Source organism: Puntigrus tetrazona, chromosome 12 (assembly GCF_018831695.1).
Source record: "Puntigrus tetrazona isolate hp1 chromosome 12, ASM1883169v1, whole genome shotgun sequence".
Lineage (NCBI taxonomy): Eukaryota > Metazoa > Chordata > Actinopteri > Cypriniformes > Cyprinidae > Puntigrus > Puntigrus tetrazona.
Window position 1 is genome coordinate 5,195,201 of NC_056710.1, and position 15,885 is coordinate 5,211,085.

A 15,885-nucleotide genomic window follows, 5' to 3' on the forward strand; every position below is an offset into this window, starting at 1 on the left:
ATGAATTACACATCACTATCTTTAAAACCCACGAAGTGAAAAAAAAATCAATGCAGCCCCATTAACGTCAATAATGTTTTTGTTGTTTAGCACTTAAACCCATTCTCTTCCAAGGTGTCTTGTCACATCAATAAAAAGAAAAATGTCGTCATGGTCATGGAATTACTGTATATGTGGTATAGTTTTGCCATTGTGAAATCATGTGTTGAGGTATGAATCTGAGAAGTGGTGTGATAACTGGTGTGACCAGTGTCAAATAAGGTTGCACTACGAAACCAATTCAAGAAAAAAAGAGTTTTTTGTTTAAATCATACTAATAAATCATTTAGAGAATTATGAAATAAAAATTATTATCTGACTAACATACTGACCTTTTTTATATAATTTTTAAACACCGAACATACAGCTACTTCTAAAAACTAGAACTTGTCTTAAATGTGTGACCACATACAAAATGCAGCACAGATTGAGAAAATAGTGATAATGCTAACTAAGCCAAGCCTGTCTCTCAGTGTCTTCAGGCCATATGGCCATTCTTATTGTCAAGGTTTGAAATTGTAATTGGTAAAATTCAATGTATAAAGGGTAGAGCACACTGCACTTTGATCTGGCTCAGTTCTTTTACTGTGTCACTTTATTGTGTATTGATTCAGACAGTTTTGTTCCACAGGGCCGTATAACTGGTCTCACCGGAATTATGGACTTCATGGACAATGGATCAAATTCCCATGTTCAGTTTGAGATTTTGGGGACCAGCTTCAGCGAAACGTTTGGAAAAGACATAAAGCGAGTAAGTTCAATAGCTCAGGTAAATGTTTAGTACCTGGTGTAAAAGCTGTCTTATTTTTTCCATAGTCACCTTTGGTAAAAACAAACACACAAACAAAAAAAAATGTAAAATTAAGTTCTCTGTTGGCAAGTAATCTACTTTTTGAAAGACTTGCCAATGAGAACAGCTTGACTTGATGTCATCTGTGCAGATTGTATACCCAGACTGCCATTTTGACACTTCACCCCTGTGTCAAACAGCCGAGAGGCAAGAGTAAACAGCAGTGAGGAGTCATGCTTTGGCAGGCTTGACAAGCCAAACGTGCTTTAATGTGAACTTTATGTCCTGTGCATTTATGTCATGTTCCCTACACCCTGTTTATTCAAATCCAAACAGTATATACTAGAAGAGTTTATTTAGCCTATAGTTGGATATTTTCACCAGCTTTTGTTATGCTTTTCCTAGAACAATCAGAAGTAATTTTCATTACAGATAGTCTGTCCTCTTTTCTCTTCTTAGCTGGATTTGCTGATTCTCATGCTTTGTTTTTGAAGCCATAAACTGCTTGGTTCCATCCATCATTTAAAATAAAGAGTAATATAAATTACAGGAGAGGAAACAGTCTGCTGGTAATGAAGATTTAATCACCCTGCATCCCAACCTGAATTATGAACCCACTGTATCACATTATAGCCATTAGGATCCACAGTGCCACAACCATTTACTCCCTGCCCGCACGCACACACACAGGCCCTGGCAGTACAGGCTCCCCCTAATACAAAGTACATTTATTAGCTATAATGAAAGGAAAGGACAGCTAATGGTACGTCAAGTGTACTCAGTCCTGTTGTTGTTCATTATTAGAGCACCAGCTTTAGTCTTCTGAGCAGTGCCGCCCAAGACGAGATTAATGTAGCCAACTGCATTTCCACCCTGCTATGGAGACAAACAACGAGCCATGCTGTTAATTTGACATATGTCATGGATTGAAAGCAGAGGCGAATACATTTTCTGGCTAAACAAGAAACCCTTTGGAGGTGAAAGAAAGCTGGAAAGTTTCAAGTGATTTCTTGGGGTGACTCAGTACGATGTTTTAGTGGTAACTTTTTCCTATCTCAGTGTTTAGTCTCTCTGTCTGTCTAAATGGCTTTTCTCTGACTGCTTCTATATTAGCTCTGTACAAAAAACTACTCAAGTGCCCAGCAAGACAGCTTTTTAAAATATCTGTGACACACTATTGTCACTAACGTTTTGTCTACACTGGATGTAAACGAGTCATGTTGTGTCAGTCAGGTCAAAAGCTAATATGTATATATATATATATATATATATATATATATATATATATATATACTGTTGACTCTGGCCACCAACAGTAGATGTTTCTATGAACTTTGACACAACCAGGTTAGATGGGCTTAAGCTGTTCAAATTTTACCTTGCACAAAGAAAAATTAATTGTCGTGTGACATTCTAAAAAATTAAAGGGTCATTGAAGGGTCACTTCACAAAATGTGGCATATACATGTTAAATAATGCTCATCTACTCCATCAGTTTCTTTTCTTGAGAAATAGACCTTGTTCAATCCAAGTTTTATTTGTTTGTTTACAAATTAAAAATGACAATTTATTCAATCAATCAATCAGTCAGTCACCTTTATTTATATACCGCTTTTAACAATACATATTGTATCTACCAAATTTGGAAAATAGAGTGTAAGTAATGTATAATGACAAAGGCATTTCATTATTGAAATGCAGGGATGTTGTTGTCTAGACCAGCTCAGTTTCAATAGGATCTTTCTAATCAAATCAATGAAAATCCCTAGAAATTAAGTGTCCCCCAACTAAGCAAGCCAGAAGCGACAGCAGCAAGGAAGCAAAAAAAACCCTTGGGAGAAACCAGTTGGGGCCAGTTGCTCACGGCTAGATGAAACCAGCATATAATTTTCAGTTCAATTTTGAACGCAGCGATGTCAGATTCCACTTTAAAAATTCTATTAAAACTATTAGTAAGTTTTTAACTATATGTCAACTACCGTAATCCTCTAATGGCATGTCTTTAGAATGTCAATCAATATAAAAAAATTATAAAAGCTGATTTTAAAATACAGAAACAAAATCACTTTAATAAGAAAGCATTCTGAAGGCATTAAAGAAGATCAAATAATAATTAAATACATATTTACAGTAGTAACAACAAATAACGTTTAATATTTAGTTTGATTAATATCAAATTTTTAAGTGGTTCATGTTAAACATGGTAATTATCTGTAATATGAACACCCAACATAAAATACAATATTTACCATCTGAATCTGTCATGTCTTTGGACTTTGTTATAGTTTCTGTCTCATGCCATGTGTTCAGTGTAACCTACTTTTAGTTAATTGTATCATTGTCTTCAACTGTGTCTTGTTAATTTAGTCATTCACCCCGTGTATTTAAGTCCTGTGTTTTCAGTTCCGTTTGTCCGATCTCGTCCGTGTTTACGTGTGATATTGTCCTGTCTGCCTGCCTGCCTGTAATTATATCGTTTATTTTCATCTCTAAATGTGGATTAAAACGCTTTATTTTCATTTATATTAGTCGTGTGCTCTCCTGCTTATCACACCCTTGACAGAATCTAACCATGTCATGTGAATAAATATAAAAGTCAGCCATCTATTAATTATCCTATTAATTATCTGATTTTCATTTGTAACTGAAATCTAAAACATTTTATTTAAAAACAAAATTAAATTATTAATAAAATTTTATTATAATTAAATTATTTTTGAGTAATCAAAATCTAATTTCATAATGTAACAACTTGCAGGCAGCTGACTGGAGACAGCGAAAGAGTCATTAATGAAAAAATGGCCTAAAATCATAACCGTACAACAATAGTATTATAATAATGTATTCAATCATAATAACACTCAGTTCCCTTTCAGTCGGTCACTCCGAGTCACGTCGGATGACCGACGAATTGGGATCTCGCTCCGAGAGACCAATCTACTTCGAGTGTATCTAAACGAGCCAATTGAAGATTGGCATGCGCTTATCGCATCCAGCTGCCGCTGATCACAGCGCGCGTATAAATAAGCAGCGGGTGCAGCGCATATTCAGCTTTTCGCTTCGGAGCCGAGCGTGACTGTTCTACTCCAAAGACGATCTACGAGTGTTGGAGTACAGCGTTTCAGCGGAGGTCGTTTTCCTGCGTCGAGTGGATTGCCACAATCAGGCTGCACTACCTCCCTGTTTGTGTGCAAAACGGCTATCCCCTCTTGCCTCAGCACTAAAAGAGCATTCGCGGGTGCGTCTTTTTAAAGACGACGTTACGTCTGGCAAACTCGACGCGTCTTGGAAGATAGCGTGGGTCTTGCTTCAGACGACGTACACCCGTGTGTTTCTGGATGCGGTTGTTACCTGGTGTTAGGTGATGGTCACAATCGTTGCCTCGTGTGCCTGGGCTTAGCACGCTGAGGTGGCGGTTGTGGATGAATCATTTCCTCGCGGGGAGATGGTCATCTCGGAGTGATGGGCGGGCTCTGTCGCCTTGAAAAAAGGAGGCGGAGCTTGTGTTTGCTCGACTTGGTTCTCATCCTGGCTGCAGACAGGTGGGCTCCATTTCGTTGTGACACAAAGCTTAAACTCTGCAACCAGTGGAGCTGCAAAGGGGCAGTCTGGACCCTCACGTGGGGTATCAGCTGTACCCTCTTGGGCCCTGATGATCAGAAGTCAATCGCTGCATCGGAAGGTGAGCCAGACATTTCTGGAAGTGAAGATCCGGTTGCTCTGCGTCTACCAGGCGTTGAATGTACTGGATAAAGATCTAGAAATGGTGGCTATGCTTGCCCAGGCCGCCGAGGTGATCGGGATCAAGTGGAAACCTCCACTGCTTCCCGGGCCCTCGAGGCTGGACGACAGTATTTAAGGGTGGCTCGCGCTGGTTCTCAGGGCCCCACCCTGGTACCTTTCTTCCCGGAAGTGCATGAGGAGCTTACTGGGATGTGGAAAGCACCTTTCACTGCCAGAAACTGCCCCAGTGGCTCCTCCTCCTTCACCACCCTTGACAGCGGCACAGCCAGGGAGTTACGGTGATCGCCCCCCCCAGTGGAGCGGTCAGTTGGGATGCAGCTGTGTCCCAATGCCGACAAGCTGCGTCTGCAGTACACGCTTTGGCGTTGTTGCAGGTTCATCAGGCCAAGGCACGGAAGGATCTGCACAGGGGTGGTCATGACCCGGAAGTTCTGAAAGAACTCTGTATCGTGATGGACCTCGCGCCACGAGCGACGAAGGTCACAACGCGGTCTCTGGGTTGTGCGATGGCCACTACAGTGGTCCAGAAACGCCATCTGTGGCTGTGTCTGGTCGACATGCGCGAGGTAGACAAGACACGTTCCTTGAATGCCCCCATGTCCCAGACCGGCCACTTCGGCGACGCAGTGGAGAACTTTGCCCAGCAGTTCTCCGCTGCCCAGAAGCAGACTGAGGTAAGAAACATCCTGCCTCGGCGTGCAGCTGCTGCCTTCACCCAGCCGCTGACGGCCCACCTCAGCCAGCTCGTTGCCGAGGGTGCCCCCTGCTGCCGCCACCGCTCCCGTGCAGCCAACGCAGCAGCCCCCATCTAGGCAGCACCGTGGAGCTGGCAGCAGGGCAGCCACCCAGCCTGTCCAGGCTCCTGCCAAAACCTGGAGGAAAGCGCAAGTGCAAGAGGCCCTCAGATCCGGGGATGGAGGGAGCTGCTCTGCCGGGCAGAGAATGTTGCCGCTACCTAAAACCTCGACAAGGGCGGTTTCCTCTGTCTCTGGGTCCCCAGGGAGAGCGAGGAGTTGAGTGGGCCAGTTCCGTGCCACTCGCGCTCTCCTTGGGCTAATATGCAGCAGTGGGAAGACAGGGAGGACGAACCAACGGCCTACCCGCCTCACTTCTGCGGGGATGCAGGTAAGAGTTGCACACACTCAGACCCCGCTTCCGACCGGCCACGAGACGCCCGAGCCAGGTCCCTGCACTCCCCCTCACTGCCCCATCACCTGCACGTCGGTGGTTCCGCTCGAGCCGCTAGTTCGGTCTCTGGATGCCTGGTTGAATATTCCCAGGCTATCCCGGTGGCTCCTGCGAACCCTTCGACTCGGCTATATGATTCAGTTTGTCCGGCGTCCCCCCAAGTTCAGTGGGATCCGCTATACGTCAGTGAACAATGCGCGTGCCCCTGTCTTGTGGGCGAAGATTGCTGTCCTTCTAGTGAAGGCACGATAAAGCCGGTTCCTCCAGCCGATATGAGGTCGGGGCTTACAGCCCATACTTCATAGTGCCCAAGAAAGGCGGTGGGTTACGACCAATCTTGGATCTGTGAGTCCTAAATCGAGCACTCCCGTTAAGGATGTTGACACAGAAACGCCTATTCAGTGCGTCCGTCCCCAGGATTGGTTGCAGTGATCGACCTGAAGGACACGTACTTTCATGTGTCGATTCTTCCGCGCCAGGCCATTCCTGAGGTTCGTGTTCGAAGGTCGAGCATATCAGTACAAGTCCTACCCTTCGGGCTCTCCCTGTCGCCACGCGTCTTCATGCAAGTCGCGGAGGCAGGCCTTGCTCCACTGAGAGAGTAAGGCGTTCGCATTCTCAACCAACTGGATGACTGGCTCATTTTAGCTCAGTCCCGGGCTCAGTTGTGCGAACACAGGGATCTGGTGCTACAGCACCTCAGCCAGTTGGGGTTTCAGGTCAACCAGGAGAAGAGCAAACTCTGTCCAACGCAGAGGATCTCTTTTCTTGGGATGGAGCTGGATTCGATCGATCAGATGGCACACCTCACAGAGGAGCGTGCCAATTCGGTGTTGAACTGCTTCAATATGTTCAAGAGCAGGACGGCGGTCCCACTGAAATATTTTCAGAGGCTCCTGGGGCATATGGCAGCCGCGGCCAGAGTGATGCCGCTGGGACTACTCCATATGAGACCGCTTCAACATTGGCTACACGATCGAGTCCCGAGGTGGGCGTGGCAAAGTGGCACTCACCGGGTTCAAATAACACCGGCCTGCCGCCAAACCTTCACCCCGTGGTCAGACCTCTTGTTCCTTTGGGCCGGAGTGCCCCTGGAGAAGGTCTCCAGGTATGCTGTGGTTTCACGGATGCCTCCACCACCGGCTGAGGGGCCACGTACAACGGGCATGCAGTGTCAGGGGTTTGGACGGGCCCTCAACTGCAATGGCACATCAACTGCCTAAAGTTGCTGGCAGTACATCTCGCCCTAGGCAGTCTCAAGAACTACCTTCGAGGCCAGCATGTACTAGTCCGCACAGACAACATACTGACCGTTGCGTACATCAACCAACAAGGTGGTCTACGCTCCCGTCGTATGTCGCAACTAGCCCACCACCTCCTCCTCCTATGGAGTCGGAAGTTCTGAGGTCGCTTCTCACCATTCACATTCCAGGAGTGTGCAGCCGACGAGCTGTCGCGAGCTGCACTACCCGGAGAATGGAGACTCCATCCCCAGCCGGTTCAGCTGATTTGGGAACGTTTCCGAGCCACTCAGGTAGACCTGTTTGCCTCTCCAGAGGCTTCCCATTGCCCACTGGCACACAGCTGACTGCGGGGCCTTTGCAAGTATGTATTTCCCCAGTGAGCCTTCTTGCACAGACACTGTGCAAGGTCAGGGAGGACAAGGAGCAGGTCTTGCTAGTAGCGCCCTACTGGTGAAGACTTGGTTCCCAGAACTTGTGCTCCTCGCGAAAGCCCCTCCTTGGCCGATCCCTCTGAGGAAGGATCTTCTGACTCAGAGACGGGGCACCCTTTGGCACCCGCGTCCAGACCTCTGGAAACTCCATGTCTGGTCCCTGGATGGGATGCGGAGGCTCTAGGTGACCTACCTCAAGGGGTAGTTGACACCATTTCTTCGGCTAGAGTGCCGTCCACGAGACAGGCCTATGCCTTGAAGTAGAGCCTGTTCGTCGAGTGGTGTTCTTCTCAGGGTGAAGACCCCCGGAATTGCCCTATCAGTCGTGCATATCTTCTTGCAGCAAGGGTTGGAGCGAAGGCTGTCTCCCTCCACCCTTAAAGTCTACGTGGCTGCAATCGCTGCAAATCATGACCCCATAGATGGGAGGTCTGTGGGTAAGCATGGCCGGATTATCAGGTTCCTGAGGGAAGCCAGGAGGTTTAATCCTCCACGGCTCCCAACAGTACCCTCTTGGGACCTGTCTGTAGTGCTGACAGCACTGCAGTAGGCTCCGTTGAACCCTTGCCAGCAGTTGTGCTAAAGTTCTTTTATCTATGAAGACGTTGCTCCTGCTCGCATTGGCCTCCATCAAGAGGGTAGGGGACCTGCAGGCTTTTTCGGTCGAAGATTCGTGCCTACAGTTTGGGCTCGCGGATTCCCAGGTAACACTGAGGCCACGGCCCGGCTACGTGCCCAAGGTTCCCACTACCCCCTTCAGAGACCAGGTGGTGAACCTTCAAGCGCTGCCCCTGGAGGAGGCAGACCCAGCCCTGACGTTGCTTGTCCCGTCCGAGCACTAAGATGCTACGTTGACCAGACACAAAGCTTCAGGACCTCAGTCCAGCTCTCGTTTGTCACAGAGGCCGGCAGAAGGGGAGTGCCGCCTCCAAGCAGAGGATGGCTCACTGGATAGTGGACGCCATTACCCTAGCCTACCAAGCACAGGGTATGCCCTGCCCCCCCCTTGCGGGCACACTCAGCAAGTGTTGCATCGTCCTGGGCGGTGGCTCGTGGCACCTCGCTGACAGATTGTAGAGCTGCGGGCTGGGCGACCCCCAACACGATTGCTAGATTCTATAGCCTACGTGTGGAACCGGTATCCTCCTGTGTTCTCACCTCAAACAGGTAGAAGCACTGAGAGGCCCGGTTTCGGGTCGGCTTGTTAACCGCTCCAGAGCGTCCATACAGTAGACCCTGTCGAGCTCCTCCATTCCTCGGCAGCCAGATGTTGCGGAGCATCCGCGCCAGGCCCTCTCGATGAATCCGTGAGAACCGGTGAGGGCTGGGAGCCATGTAAAGTACCCCAAGAGGACTTTATGTGTGTATTTCCACGGCATAGCCTTAGAGCCCTGTGTTTCCCGGCAGACCTTCTGCGTCTAAGAGGGTTCAATCACCTCCAATTTTCCATATGCAAACTGAAATACTGTCCATATGCGTATTCGTTCCGAGACCTCCTACGGGAAGGCTGGACTTCGCGACGTCCCTGTTCACTAGAGCGTGTGGCGTTTCCCAGTGTTCCAGTCTTACAAATGGGTAGTGTTACAAAAGTAGCTGGCTTCTTGTGGTTGAACCCCGGCCTACGCCGATAGACTGAGGGGGCTTGTGGGCTCCCACAGGACACTGGAAGAGGCAGCGTCCATGGCGTTTTGGTAGGGATCCCAATTCGTCGGTCATCCGACGTGACTCGGAGTGACCGACTGAAAGGGAACGTCTCGGTTACGTATGTAACCCTCGTTCCCTGAAGAAGGGAACGGAGACGTCACGTCCCGTCGCCACGTCCCGTCGCCACGTCCCGTCGCCACGGTGCTGCACCTCTGCTGAAGGGGCCGGGTCACTAGCTCGGCTCCTCAGCGAAAACCTGAATATGCACTGCACCCGCTGCTTATTTATACACGCGCTGTGATCAGCGGCAGCTGGATGCGATTAGCGCATGCCAATCTTCAATTGGCTCGTTTAGATACACTCGAAGTAGATTGGTCTCTCGAAGCGAGATCCCAATTCGTCGGTCATCCGACGTGACGTCTCCGTTCCCTTCTTCAGGGAACGAGGGTTACATACGTAACCGAGACGATTTTTCTATCTGTTTAATCATAGCATTTTACTAAGATTTGGGGGTTCTAAAATATGTGTTCCTTTACACTACTGTGTTGAAATCATATGATAATACCACTGTTATTTTACATAAATCATGAAACTGAATTATTACCATATCATATAATGCTGCAGACATTATCATATCTAAAGGTCCAAAGTAAAATACTTATTTTAAGATGTGCTTATAGTTCACTAACTGTAGTTGGTTACTATTCTACATTAAGCAGTGTTTACCAGAAACAAATAAATATGTGCCAAATGACAGAACACTGAGAGCTGTTGGAACCATTGAAATGTGGTAGCAGTGAATACACATTGATTGCGTTACTTGATTTTTGTGTGATTTGATTCTTCAGAACATTTCACATTGATCGAAGTCCAGTAATGAAACACAAAATATAAGAGAACTCTCACCAACCCTCCTGATTACCCGAGTAGTCAAAATGACTGAAATGCACATACCTAGTAAGAACCCCTTAAGGCATGTGTTCTTTCTAAGCTTTTCAGGTTTTCGGTGTAAAGAGAAACACAAGGTGGTGATAAACACCAGAGAGTTTGCTGGGCCAGCTGTTCTGTCTAATGCTGTCCAATGAAATTCTACAGCTGTCGTTTAAGAGAGGCTATGGCTAATCACAATATAGCAAAGCCCAGATAAGCTTCTGGAGCTCTGGCTTGGTCCCAGTCACGTATCAGGCTTTGCCACCAAACAAAAGCATAGCGCTCATCCTTTCTCGCTATTGAATTAGCAAGCTATTAGATGCCCTGGTACCGTGAATACAGCACACAAAAACACAGATGTTTCTGATGCTGAGTGGAATATCACGCCACTTAGCTTAGAAAGGGAAACAGGACATGTCACTGACTTTTCACTAGAGCTATTATTACATTGGAAAAAGATTGACTGTAACATTTACTTTGAAATCTGTATTTTCACACCAAAAAATGCTAGTAAATCTTAAAAAACATTTTGACCATATAACCTCTATTCAGAGTCTTCTTCCTTTGTGTTAATACTTGATTACTTGTTTTAGCTTTGAATGGCAAGCATAAAGCACAACACTGACTCAGAATGTCAAAATGACAAGAAAAAAAACATGTTCCGCTAAATTTAGCTGTCTTAGTGTAGTCGTAGTCTGTCTTAGTCATACTCTAGAATTTTAAATTCATGTTTCATGCAACACAGATTGGCAAAAACAGTCCCGTATGCTTTTACCCAGCCATTTATTATTTAAAAACTTTTATCCCAAAGTCACCAAGGTCTGAGCAAACAGATAAATGCTTGTCTAGTTTGGGGTCAAGACTGATAAGACATCAAATAGAAGATGAAGGATATGCTTTTGTTTGTTCTTTGAGTCTCTTGAGCCCCTGGATAAGATGGCCATCTATCAAGTCTTCAATTTCATTTGTCATCCAAGAGAAAACTTTGGCAGAAAGCGGAAAAAATCTGACAGTGTTTGATGAATTGGCAGCCTCCTCATTCTCGTCCGTGCTCTTTTAGATCATCACTCTAAGCAAAGCCGTGACAGACATAGACAGGGTGAAGCGTTGCCAGACATTTGTGTTTAACACTGTTGCTGTCTACGGGAAGCAGTAGTATTTTCAGTCGTGCATTTGGAAAAAGCTCACATGCTGGGAAAAACCTCAATGACTCATTTACTATACAGAGAATTTGCTAAAGGAGATATTAGGGTGCCAGTGGCTTCACTTGTGAAGTCATGGTGTTGTGCCATAGCACCACAGTTTTGGCACTTTTCAGGAAAATAAATGCATGGATAACTTATATTTGTCCCTGCATATACTCTGGGATATATGTATGTTAGCATGGTAACACTTTGTTTTGATGGTCCTTTATGATCATTCTGTTGACAATAAGTAACTTTGCACCTACATGTCAACTAACGTTCAATAGAGTATAAGTAGACTGTCTGATTATTATCTGCTAACTCTTTATTGTGATGATATACCAAAAGAAATTGTACTGACTATAGGTAGCTTATCAAGAAAATGTCATCTTATTTTTACCCTACCAGTCTGCTAATACTCTACTAACTCTAATTAAATGTAGTTGACATGTAGGTGTATATATATATATATATATATATATATATATATATATATATATATATATATATATGCAAATGCAGTTATTTTCTCTCTGACACATTGTTTTGTCAATGGTTTCAAGATCCAATGAATTGATAGCATATCCCAGAACGTGCATACCCTTCTGAGAAAACTTATATTTTCTCATTTTCATAATGTAACAGTGTAAAATAAAATGATTTGGACTTGTTCCAATGTAATCAGTGTAGCAAATCTGTAACAGCAATGAGTTTCATCCCATTATTTAAAACAGAATAAGAAGATAATGTTTTTGCTGTGGCAGTATATTTCTAAATTTAGGGCCAGTTTTTCCACAGCTCTACTACCAACCCACCAACACCTCCACACACAGTCATAGAGGCTATCATTTGTCTTTATTTTAACATTGTGACTGTTCAGAGCAATGCTCTGTAAGAAAATGAGGAATTTCATACATTTTTCAACATTACAAGCTTTCCCCTGTGCCACTGCTGTAGGGCTGTTTGTGTATATACTGTAATGAAGAAATCCCTTATGGCTAAGGATGCCAAGTATTGGCTTAAAAATGATTTTGGGTCCCAAGGCAAGTGATGGTGCAGTATGCAGTCATCAGATGCATTTTGTAATTTGATCCAGTGCCACCACCTGGAACCACACCAGCATGGTACTTGTCCTCATGGAAGAGTAATGAAAAGCAAATGCTGTGCCTCCTAAAGGGATATGCCTGCTACTACTGATACATGCATGCAAATGTTCTTTCTCTTACTTCTGACTACATTATATGGCAACACGTTCAATGTGCTTACAGCTAATGCAATTACCTAAAAAAAAAAATACTCATCACATTGAAATTAGCTTAGGCCTCATTGTTAAATGATGTTATTAAACTTCATTATTACCAGTTTCTTTGAGTAAATTAATGATTAATGAGATTAGCTTTCTAAATCAGGTTATTAAAAGTAGCATTATTGATACTTAAAACTAATCGCTTACAGTGTCATTGTGGATATTGATTTTGATATGTGATCCACGTTAATGTATTTAACTGAACCACGATTGAATTAATTTAATAATCTGTAGTTTAGCCCGCCACTCAAGATCTTTTGTTTTTAATTTTTTTCTTTATTTTGCAGTTAGCTACATGGGATTCTGTCCATGGCCTGAATGGAAGTCTAAAGGAGAGCCGCATTGAGAATGGCATGCAAGGGGTTACCGTTAAAGTTGTGACGTTGTTGGTAATACTTACTTTTATCATTGCAACATTTTAAATATTTATGTTTTGTTAGTGTTGATGTGTAAATGTGTGAACAATTAATTGTTATATTTTTCATGGTCAGTAATTAAGTACTAGATATGCTTGTGCTTATCAGAGAACAGAATCTGCAGTTCTCAAACTCTACAGATTCAATAGTATTGGAACGTCCCTCATTCACAAAGTTCTGAACACCCCATGCTCCTTCATGTTTGCTTACAAATTCTTTTTCTTACAAATTCTTTTCTACAAATTCTTTTCTAACATTATTATGCATACTCTTACGTAAAGTATAGCTCTCTTTAAAACATGTTGAATATTAAATTGTTCATACAATTAAATTAAGTTTGAGTTTGTAACTCTTTCTGTCTAATTATAATCATTCTACCAGTCTAGTAAGCATCTACTACAGAAAGTGTTCACCAGTAAGCCATAAAAAGTATTGTAGCAAGTTTACCAACCAATTAATTTAAAAAACATTTTAAAAAGTCTGTACTTCTGGTAATCAATATTCCTCTTCGAAGGAGGATCCATTTGTGATGGTGGCAGAGAACATCCTCGGACAGCCCAAAAGATATAAAGGGTTTTCAATTGATGTCCTGGATGCCTTGGCCAAGATCCTAGGATTCAAGTACGATATCTACCAGGTGGCAGACAGCAAATATGGCTCTCAGCTGTCCAATGGCTCTTGGAATGGCATGATTGGGGAACTCATAAACAAGGCAAGTGCTCGAAACATTGTATTTACATGTCCAAAGCCATTAAAAAGGTTACCTAACTAATACTTGCCTGTTATTTTATACTGCCCTGCTGAAAAGGTCACCAGAATATATTGCATTTTAGTTTATTTTGTGCTAGTTTGTTCTGAGGGTGGGTAATGATCAGTCAAAAAAAACACAATAATTGTGTAAATTGAACTTTTAATTCTGTGATTGGTTGCTGTGGCATTTTGGCCAGAATCTTGGACTCTAAGTGGTTATTATTGAGGCATGAACTGTAAAGTGCAATTTTCAAACCATTCAGCACTTCGCTTGGACAGTATTAGAGGGTTCGTATAGCTAGATTGAGTTCATCCAAGTTAAACAGAAAAAACAACAAGAGGTGAATCGATCGAAGACAGACTGATGTTGTGTATATCAACCAGCAATTAAATGAAGCTGAGCCTTTTAGCAGGGCTTGTAAACAGTAGCTATAAAGCTGATGTCATACTTTGACTTCTTTGCCCCTCCGAGTCTTAATTTAATTTGTTTTCTTGTTTTATCAAGTGTGCTGAGTTTACAGCAAAAACCTTTTCTTAATCAGTAATTTTTGTTCATTATTAAGATATGTAAATTATCTGGAAAAAGGAGATACTAATAAGATAATATTATTTGTATTTATTTATATACTTGTTTGCTTGTTTGAAAATATATCAATATCAGTAAATCTATAATTTCTCATCCCACTGGCAATTGTTGTTTATTGATTTTAGCAGGGGTGCAGGACAACCCCTAAATATAACCAAAAATAATGAGCTTATCCTTTAAAAAATGCTGGGAAATAAAATAAACATACTATTAGATACACTGTGCGGTCTAAAGATCTTACACAATTTAGCTTGTTTTAAATTGTTTATTAATACAATAAATAAATAAAAATTATAGAATTTATTTATAATCCACCTTTTGAATTTTTTGATTGTCTTTACAGAGAGCCGATTTGGCAGTGTCTGCCATAACTATAACACCAGAGCGAGAGAACGTTGTGGACTTCAGCAAGCGCTACATGGACTACTCTGTAGGGATACTACATCGAAAACCTGAGGAAAAGATCAACATTTTTTCGTTGTTTGCCCCTTTTGACTTGGCTGTGTGGGCCTGTATCGCAGCTGCCATTCCAGTGGTGGGCGTTCTTATCTTCCTGCTGACACGGATGCAGATGCTCCGCTCCCAGAATCCTCCAGGAGCCCATCACACTTCATCCATGTCTAACTCATTGCATAGTGCTATATGGATTGTCTATGGAGCCTTTGTACAACAAGGTACTTCAATGAATTCCTTTCCCAAGCGTCCATTCAAAGGCACCTTCAGAAACGACTTATCAGCTTAGTATGCTTTTAAGAGCAGCCAGGGGATCAGGTGATGATTTGACTCAGAGCTTAGAAACATGACAAGAATAAAGCTGTTGTCTGATGCTGTTGGGATGTCAATACATTACTCCCTTTAAGACATGTAAGCATCTGAACTGCTAATGCAAGCATTTTTTTTAGCAGCTTAAAGATTTTGTGTTTGCAGATAATCAGAGAATACTTTATCTAAATATGAAAATCCCAGCCTGCCCTCCAACAAAAAATGACCTTATAGGTAATTTGTGCAAATACCTTATACATCCCATATTTATGTTTTAATGTTAAGCATCCTCTAGCGGGTTTAAAAAAAATGACAGTGATCAAAATGCGTGTTTTGTTTAAATGCAATGTGTGGGCATTTTCCACCGATCTTATGGCAGTTAAAACATATTTTAACGGGTGCAATTCGTACAAATGACCACACCTAACTCCAGCATCTCATTCTATAATGTGATAATCTACAGACTGAGCTGCACCAGGCCTGAATTATGTTGCAAATAAAATGGCACAAAAGGGTAGCGCAATGTTCTGCTTAGTAGTATTTCAGGGATTTCTGTACAGGCTTATTGGGTGGAGTACATGTTGGAAAATCCTGTTATCATTTATCCATCCATCCCAAACCCATAGAACAACAAAAGTAGATATTTTGTAGAATTTTGTTATAGAAACCTTTCTTTTTCAATCCAGGTGACAACCAAGCAGCATTAAATTATAATTTAATTATTAGCACTCTTTGTGTAGTATGTTAGCATGTTAACTGGTATGACTGTTTATTTTTTTAATGTTAGCAGAATAGATCTGCTACGATACACAGAAATGTTTTTGCTTCACAAGTAAACATACACATATCCCTGTAAGACTTAGACGAGTGG

At 43.2% G+C, this 15,885-nt stretch overlaps 1 protein-coding gene across 4 annotated transcripts in view; it reads left to right on the plus strand.

The window, feature by feature from the left end:
* LOC122355390 (glutamate receptor ionotropic, delta-1-like) overlaps positions 1-15,885 on the plus strand; it is a 53,579-nt gene that overhangs the window by 11,183 nt on the left and 26,511 nt on the right. For 3 of the 4 annotated variants that reach the window (XM_043253610.1, XM_043253612.1, XM_043253613.1), the window contains exons 4-7: positions 671-790; positions 12,788-12,889; positions 13,431-13,628; positions 14,596-14,926. In XM_043253610.1, the coding sequence (XP_043109545.1) occupies positions 671-790; positions 12,788-12,889; positions 13,431-13,628; positions 14,596-14,926 (751 nt within the window). The remainder of the gene's footprint in view (positions 1-670; positions 791-12,787; positions 12,890-13,430; positions 13,629-14,595; positions 14,927-15,885) is intronic. The other variant, XM_043253611.1, reaches the window with a different exon arrangement.